Raw genomic sequence first — 8,621 nt, forward strand, 5'->3', positions numbered from 1 at the left:
GTCACCAAAGCCTGCACCTAATAAACTTATGTACTTCCTTCTTTCTTCCAGTGAATAACCATGCTGTTGGTAGCACTAGGATAGACAATATGGCAGCCAAAGCTCTTGCTTTGTGATTATCAAGATTAGTATTAAAATGGCCCTTAAAATAATGTCTTAAAAGTAAAATGTATTTTTGTTTCAGAAATTTGCAGAGTACAGCAAATATGTAAATGCCAAAGCTTTTTTTTTTTGCAAGATAAATATATTTTCATGTTTTTATTTTACTGAAGAAACATTTCAGTATGTATAAGTTTTCCAAAAATATACGTTTTAGGGCCTATTTCTATTGTTCTGTATTTACAAAGTTTATCACAGATTTTATTTCACAAAACATATTTTCAGCCCTTTTCCTATAAATCTATCAACACACACCAAAGGCAAAGAAGGAGATGTGTGCGTTTAAAGTCATAGCAATGCAATTTTGATAAGTCTATAGTGGGTATTAAAACATTTTTCTTTAACCCATCATATGGCTTATCTGAAGCAATTCATCTGATGTTCATTATTTTTTTTATTCAAATATATAGATTCTCAAGACTTGAAAAATGGTTTGATAAAAAAAAAACAAAAAACATTTGCCTAAAATTTGGTAAACTTATGATCCCGCATAAGAAAGCTAGTGGCTGCCAATATCTTTCATGTAGATAGTGATAAGGTTGTTAATTTGTAGTTGATCTATGTTCACGTTACAGCACCACTGTGGACAATAACAGCAACAAGAAGAAGTGGAACAATAATAATGATTATAATAAATGCCAACGTCCATTCATACAAAAGAAGAAAGAATCGACCAAGAACGCTTGTTGTTGAAGCAGATATGTGTCTTCTCAGGCTTCACAGTAGGCCAGCTAAAGGACTGTTGAATTATTTACTGACGACGACCATCAAACGGCAGATGGGTATTAAAGATGTACACATCGCGTGGGTTAATCTGTTCCTTGACGTCACCCGATGCACTATAAAGCCACAATCAATCAAATCATCTTTTTAGTTATTCTTGTTAGAAAGGCTGGGGATATTTCAGTTTCTGGGGACATAGATAACTGTTGCCACCATTTTGCTGCTACCTACCTGAGTGAACCAACCCTGTAAGTACTGCTATTACCTGTGGAGGTATGGTCATATAAATACCAAAAGTTTGAAGTGGTTAACGAAATCATGATGGTAGGTTTTACAAAGCTGCAAAAGCAATTGGGATTAGTTTGTGAAATAGGTGTAGGGCTTTGAGTTTTTTTAAACATAACTGATATATCCCGGTTTTTTACATTGTGCTTCAAACTTTTGGTATTTTAAGACATTGGATTGAGTTCAGCTAGAGAACAATTTTGGCATACGGCACACAGCTACGTCAATTCTGCAGCATACATGCGCCTTTGGCATCTAAGCATCAGATAAAGAATTCAAGGAGCTTTGCTGATTTCAAAATTCGCAAGAACACAGTAATCATGACAAATTAATTTTGAACCAAAGGTATAAATTCTTTTCGGTCAGATATATGTAGAATATTTTAGATCAATAAAAGAAAGATTGCAAAAATGAGAACTACCAACAGCTCATAAAAATGGATGTTTTCAGGAAGACACGCCCAGCTTATCGGCCTTTTATTTCTTTTTTTTTACAGGAGGACATTGCACCAGGTTATTTGCCAATTTGATATAAGCCATGAAGAGTTACTCTGTTGGCTTTATTTTGACAATCGCCATGATGGCAGCCAGAGTGGTTTCCCAGGGTAAGTTACCAGTTCTTTTGTTATATTGTAACAGGAAGAAACAAACAGAAATACTGAAAAAGAAATGGTATTAAAACGGATTTTGTGTAGCATTATACTCGCTTTAGAGCACGTGTCGGTTTGTATTTGGAAGGAAACATCGGTAAGCTAACGGGCTTTTGTTCTGCTACCAGCGGTTTGAAATACATTTATCATGTCCATACACTCTTCTGCTTTGTTGAAAGCTTCACTCAAGGATTGTTTGACAGGGATGATAAACGTGCTACAAAATTCCTTGGATGTGGATCTTTTTAAAGGGCATCTTGTTTTTTCACAGGTTATATAAAATTGGGTTGCTGGGCTGACTCGTCAAACCGGGCCATTCCTCCTTTGGAGGGTAAAGATCCCATCCTTGACGGGGCATACTGGTTACGAACGAATGCAGTCGAGAAATGCTACCAAGCTGCAAGGAAACGCGGGTACAAATATTTTGCTTTACAGCACGGTGGATGGTGTGCCTCTTCCTGCAACGCTGGGCAGACATATATGAAATACGGGCCTTCTAATAATTGCCAACCAGACGGAGAAGGCGGTGGTTTTGCCAATCAACTTTACCAAATTACGGGCGGTAGGTGTTTTGGCACGTTTAACGTAGGTAACCAAAAGACAAATCTTTTGGGTTGATATTCACGATTGAAACTAACAATTTCAAGGCATTTAAAGAAACCTGTTATCCTAGCTGTTTTTGGTAACTTGACATTGACAACAATTAAATTGCACCGAGTCCGCTTGGACAAAAAGCCTGCATGTATGTTACAATGACACTATTTAGCAAGCTGTTAAATCTATACCTAAAACTGTTAACGAATTAGGGTTGAAAACAAAAATTGATACCAGAATCTTTTGAAACGATAGAATTGTTGCAATATTTCATTATTTATGGAATTGGGTATAAAACGAAAAATACTATAGGCATAATAGAATTTGTACCCCAGCATTATGGCTGTGTGTGTGTGTGTGTGTAATTTAACGTAGGTAACCACAAAACAAAAACTTTTGGGTCGTCGCTGCAGGGGACCTATATATATATATATATATATATATATATATATATATATATATATATATATATGTATATATATATATATAATCTGAACTTATAAATCTTAACTGACATTCTTTTATCTTTTGACAAGGTGTAGGAACACACATTAGATACACAAGCCACTTTTTGTTGCTCTTGTCTCAGGTGGGGAGACACTTGATCATATTTTAACATACAAACGCCATGAACCAATGTGTCAAAAGCTACGTATATTTTCCTTATTTTAGGTTCAGAATGCGGGGACGGCAGCTACCCATATGCTGATAGTTTTGACTACCTGTGTTATCGCTCAGGTGTAAGAGACTGCGCTACCAATATGCCGTACTTCGATATGACCTCTGTTAATGATATATACGCCAAATGTTCTGAATTGTGTGGGTTTCCATTGACCGTCCAGTCTCTGCAAGAACTAATGCAACTCGAACGACAGTTCACAGCGTTGGGTAGGTGAACGCTGGGTGATTTATAATTTGTAAACTTGAGACATCCTGTGACATGGGTCGTGCATGACTTGCTTATACTTACCCAATCTTTGCCTGGTCGTCGAAGAAACGTTATTATTATTATTATTATTATTATTATTATTATTATTATTATTATTATTATTATGTTTTAGCGCCGTTTAACTGTACACAAGAGATGGCGACTACTGGTCAGGTGTCAGAGAATACCTCGGAGTACGCCGTGATCAAATATTTCCCCAGTTCCCAAGGTGAGGCTATTTATATCCATATATATATATATATATATATATATATATATATATATATATATATATATATATATATATATCCATAAGCGCATTCAGAACAAATGATTCTCACACAAGCAGATTGAAATGGATATATATATACATTTATGTTTATTAATGTTGGCATTTATGTTCATTAATGTTGACATTAGGTATAATGTGTCTACCGTAACAATATTCCAGGCCAAATGGATTGGATCATCGACTTGCGCGACACGGAAATGACCTCCAGATTCATTAACCCACCAATCGAGGGAAGACATCTGAAGTTTGTGTTCCAGAATCAAGAAATGCGTTTGGATTTCCCTGCGTCGATTTCTGGCCAAGCTATCTGTGATATGCCGTCTAATGCAACAGTTACGGCGTCTGCACGTACGTATAGACATGATATAGGACAAAAATACCATTAAAGTTGAGGGTTTGATAGCACTCGTTGAAGACTTGCATCTTCTGTCGAAGTTCCTTATATTGAAAAGCAATATGCTGTATGTACTGCTACTCCATAACAGGTTTTTTTAGTTTAAAAAGGAAAATCTTAGTTATTTATTATTTTACTTCACAAGCACTGATGTCAATAATGATGTTCTTAAAAATGAAAGTGATTTGTACGTAGACCGAGAAAACACAGAAAAAAGCAAAAAAATAAAAACAAAATTTGAAAACTACCATTTTCTCTTTTGCCAGCGGCGAAGTGTGTCATTGTTGGGGATCCCCACGTCACAAACTTAGATGGCAAACAACAATTACTGAATGCGGTGTGCAGGGTTATTTTATCAGAGACTTGTGTGCCTACCAAACCTGGCGAAGCGCCTCTCCAACCGTTCTCAGTTACCGGAAGAAACAGACCTATTAAGCCAGGCAGCTCCAGAACATACATAGAGGAACTCACATTTAAAATGTTTGCTACCACTGCTGATATTAATGTCAACGGAGATGTGAAGGTACGCCGCTGAGAGTGGTAGTAGTTATCGTTAGAGATTAAATAGAATGTGGACAGGAATTGGAAGTGTTATATTCTATTCTGTTCTGTTCTGTTGTTCTTTTCTGTTCTGTTCTGTTCTATTCCCGTATTTATAATATTAATTTCTTCATCAAAGGTAAATGGCGTGAATCGGACAGCGACAACCGCCCGTGTATACATTGGCAATGGCTTGCAGCTCTATCTCGCCAGTTTAACTAGAGGAAACCATCAACACCCTGCCGTTTTTGTTGAGGCCCCCAATGGTCTGAAGGTTGCCCTTACCGTTCCTGAGGGGGGAAACTTTAAGCCAGGACATCATGCCGAAATAACTACCCCAGGTAAGGAGAGAGAGAGAGAGAGAGAGAGAGAGAGAGAGAGAGAATTGAAATGACTTAACACGAATTCAAAGGTCAATGCGGATAAAAGTAACCATGCAAAAGATATGGTTTTTCCGCCAAAAACGTTACTCATACTTGACAGTGGTGATTGCTGGCGTGTTTCTAAAGATATGTGTAAATCTAATTTTTGTTTATTTATGTATTTGTTAGCGGAATATGCAGGCAAGCTTTGTGGGGTTTGTGGAAATTTCAATGGTGATCCGAATGACGATGACGAGGCTTGTTACGGACAATCTCCAGCAGACTGCGACATATGGCATCCATCGGATGGATCAAAGTAAGAGCCTCTCTCTCTCTCTCTCTCTCACACACACACACACAATTGTTTATCAAATTATAGAGGGTACCATTAAGTTATGTACAGTGATGCTTTGTTGTGAGTTCAGTTTGTTTTTATTATCTATAATCATGACCGATGACATATTGTTTCCTGCGCTTTGTCAAGTGACATGTGACACGGGATGTTGTGTCTGGTCTTGCGCAGGATTCATACATAAAATGCACACAGAGAGAGAGAGAGCCCTTTCCCCCTCCCCGAAATAGAGAGTCCACTCTCCATTTATTGGTACAGGCAAACCTTGCCCTAGATTTTGACCCAATTAGGTCAGGCTAACCCTAACCATTATAACTATATGGAGGGCGAACTTTCTGTTACACGGACCCTCAGTTTCGTTACACCGGTATACACTCATTACATTGATTTACCTTTTTCAGTTGCCCAGCGTAATACCCAAACAGGCACTTAACCCGTATAACGGCCACGCCTTCACGATAGAACGGCTACGATATACGACAAACATACGAACTGAGAACAGACTACAACTGAGAACCTGGAGGACTACGGTTCTTGAATACAGTTAACAGGAGGTTTAATTAATGTTATATGGTGAACGACTATATCACTTGGCGGTGTTACTAAACTAGGCCTATATATATATTTGTCGTAAATGATATAGTTGATGGTGTTTCCTTAAATCGCTTGTTGTCCTTGTGAAATCGCTCAATTTGGTGGCTCTTTGGGGCGGCCTTTACATTTGTCCCTTGCTCAAAACCACTGCTTGTTGATCAATCGCGTTTGGTACGAACAAACAGGGCTTTACGGTTAGGTTATTAAGTTTAGAGTGATAAAAGTGTAGTGTGACTATGGGAAATACTAGTAATACAAATTCACCATCGTCAGAAATCAAAAGGAGAAGAAAACGTATGATGTCTTCTCAGGAGACTTGTGATATTTAGAAGGAGTAGGATTGATGGTCATCCTGGATCTGAACCATTTCTGAACCAACAAAACGAATATTTTTTAATTAAATCAAATAACAAAGGAAATGGGAGCTTGTGGCACGTGATATACAATGAGATATATTAGTGCTGCTATCGTCTTACTGTGTTTCAGACTTCAAGAAACGCCAAACTGCCTAGGTGGATTTAACACTATTATTGGGACACGCAGCTTTATACAAAGAGTATCTTAATATAAAAATTTGAAAGGTCGTTGTTTTTCCAGCTCTGTCAAATAACAGTAACTTTGTTGTTGGCTTTTATTGCTTTTGTTATTTTGCTTTTTTTTGTGTAATTTAAAGAACTTGGACTCTGATTTGGTCTTGATACAGCTGGTGAATAATATGTTTCACAACTGGATAGATTTGTTTCATATTATGCAAAATTAAACTTCATAATACACGGGTCATTTAAGAATGTGGTAATTATTTGGTTTGATGTTTTAACACTTCATTTTGTTTGAAGCACGCCTCTTTTTAAAAGTGTGCAGTCCGGATTTAATTGTTTAACAATGGCTTGTTCCATTTGCAGGAGGGTAATCTGCTGTCTTTGTAGATAAAAAGGAAATAAATGGTTTATGAAATGAAATAATTTTATTATTTTTGTGATGACTTTACAAACATCCCTGTCGCTTCATTTTTATATATTCATTTATTCACGCAGGCTTGGAGGGGAGGGAGGTTAAAGTGCCCCCTTTCCGATATCTCTCTTTCTCAAGTGCCCTGTCCCACTAGGGCGTTGGCGATCATGGACTTCCACCTCTTCTTGTCCTTTGTGGTCTTCAACAGTTCTCGGTCCGCTATTCCTGTCCATCTACTTATGCTTGCTGTGTATTTTAATTTTTGCCTGCCCCTGCTTCGCTTTCCGTTGATCTTGCCTGTCACACTAAGATGTTTCAGCGCTTCCTTCCGCATTACGTGTCCCAGAAATTCCAACTGTCTCTTTCGTATGCCTTTTAGAAGGAAACGCTTTGTTCCTGCTCTCTCCAACACTTTTTGATTTGTCATTTTCTCTGTCCGAGATATTTTCATCATTTTCCTGAGGAACCACATCTCTGCTGATTCTATTCGTTGTTCCATACCTTGGGATGTAGTACAGCATTCGCTACCATTCCGATATCACATATGATTAAAAAGTATTAATTGGGAAGTGAAAACTTTTCATAGGAATAAAAGGGAAAAATATTGAATCAACGAATTACGAAATAACAGTCATTGATTAAAGGGATAATAACTCTTTGTTTTGGCCAAAAAATGAATTTTCCTGGAGTAAACAACAATCTTTCAGTACTCACCAATGGTTAATGAATCCATTTTTAATTTCAAAGGTAGTTCCTGGTTTTTTTTTTCTAAAAAATTGTTTTTTTGTTATAATCTCCTAAGAGATTATAACAGAGTAAAGCCATCAATGGAGGTCACGTGGTCTAAAGACAAGCTCAGATATCAGAATAATAGCTATAACTGCCGATTTTCTTGTACAACAGAATGTATTATATTTCTATGAGTTGTTCACAATGATTTTATTGTGAAATATAGATCTCATACGAAGAGTTATTATCCCTTTAAATGATGACGATCGGTCAATTCAAACTGAGTACTCATAATTTAAAAGAGAAAAGTGTCAGATACAATGCTAACTTCAGCTTCAAATATAGTCTTAAAAGATACATTTTTTTATCCAAAAGATGTTAAAATACCTGAATGTGCAGAAATTTTCAACTGCTCTTTACTGCAGTCTTCCTCAGTGCTATTGTTTGACCACTAGGTGGAGTTGTGGTAAAAACAAAGTGCAAACTCAAAGGGACGTGCCACCCTGAATGTAAATGTACGTTGCAACAGATGTGTCTGATCACCCAGCCCCTCAAGCACAATAAAGAAAAGCAATATAAACCTGGCAGTTTTTTCTGTCGTGCACTGTGTTCTCTAAGTATATCTGCCTGGTACTGTGTTTTTGGAGTTCACGATCCTGCACAGAAAACTTACTATGTTATGTGGTGCTTCAGTTAAGGAGTTGTCGTTTGGATTCAAAGGGATGAAAGGCAGATAAAGACCACCTGTAGGCTTTGTCAAGAGTTTAGGGTTTTGGATGGGTGTGTCTGGTGTGACTATTTTGGGATCATGTAAAGAAAGGGAGTTGTGGAGGTCCATGATGGCCAACCTCCTGCAAGGGCAAGATACTGAGAGAGAGAGAGAGAGAGAGAGAGAGAGAGAGAAACTTAAGTACACACACGTATACATGTCCCTAATACCTCAGCAGAATTAATGCACCGTTAGGAGATAAATTCACTGTCTGTCACCAAGTATGAATAATAGACAGTGAACATCCAACATGCCAAAGATGTATCCGGACGTGGTAGCGTTGAACGTCATAAGTCTGTA

At 37.5% G+C, this 8,621-nt stretch overlaps 1 protein-coding gene across 1 annotated transcript; it reads left to right on the top strand.

Moving 5' to 3' along the window:
* Positions 1 to 816: 816 nt before the first annotated feature.
* On the top strand, positions 817 to 6,818 carry LOC106165058 (uncharacterized). The gene is made up of 10 exons (XM_086998048.1): positions 817 to 1,130; positions 1,664 to 1,771; positions 2,088 to 2,378; positions 3,083 to 3,298; positions 3,472 to 3,567; positions 3,790 to 3,978; positions 4,291 to 4,547; positions 4,704 to 4,905; positions 5,116 to 5,242; positions 5,680 to 6,818. The coding sequence occupies exons 2-10, from the start codon at positions 1,705 to 1,707 to the stop codon at positions 5,690 to 5,692; spliced, it is 1,458 nt and encodes a 485-aa protein (XP_086854174.1). The 5' UTR covers positions 817 to 1,130; positions 1,664 to 1,704; the 3' UTR covers positions 5,693 to 6,818.
* The last annotated feature ends 1,803 nt before the right edge of the window (positions 6,819 to 8,621 follow it).

This window comes from Lingula anatina, chromosome 10 (assembly GCF_051362555.1).
Source record: "Lingula anatina isolate TDL-2025a chromosome 10, LinAna3.0, whole genome shotgun sequence".
NCBI classification, from domain to species: Eukaryota; Metazoa; Brachiopoda; class Lingulata; order Lingulida; family Lingulidae; genus Lingula; species Lingula anatina.

Coding starts and splice junctions, on each gene's coding strand:
- LOC106165058 (XM_086998048.1), top strand. CDS start 1,705: ATGAAGAGTTACTCTGTTGGCTTTATTTTGACAATCGCCATGATGGCA. Junction 3,568..3,789: donor ATATTTCCCCAGTTCCCAAG/GTGAGGCTATTT, acceptor ACAATATTCCAG/GCCAAATGGATTGGATCATC. Junction 4,548..4,703: donor ATGTCAACGGAGATGTGAAG/GTACGCCGCTGA, acceptor TCTTCATCAAAG/GTAAATGGCGTGAATCGGAC.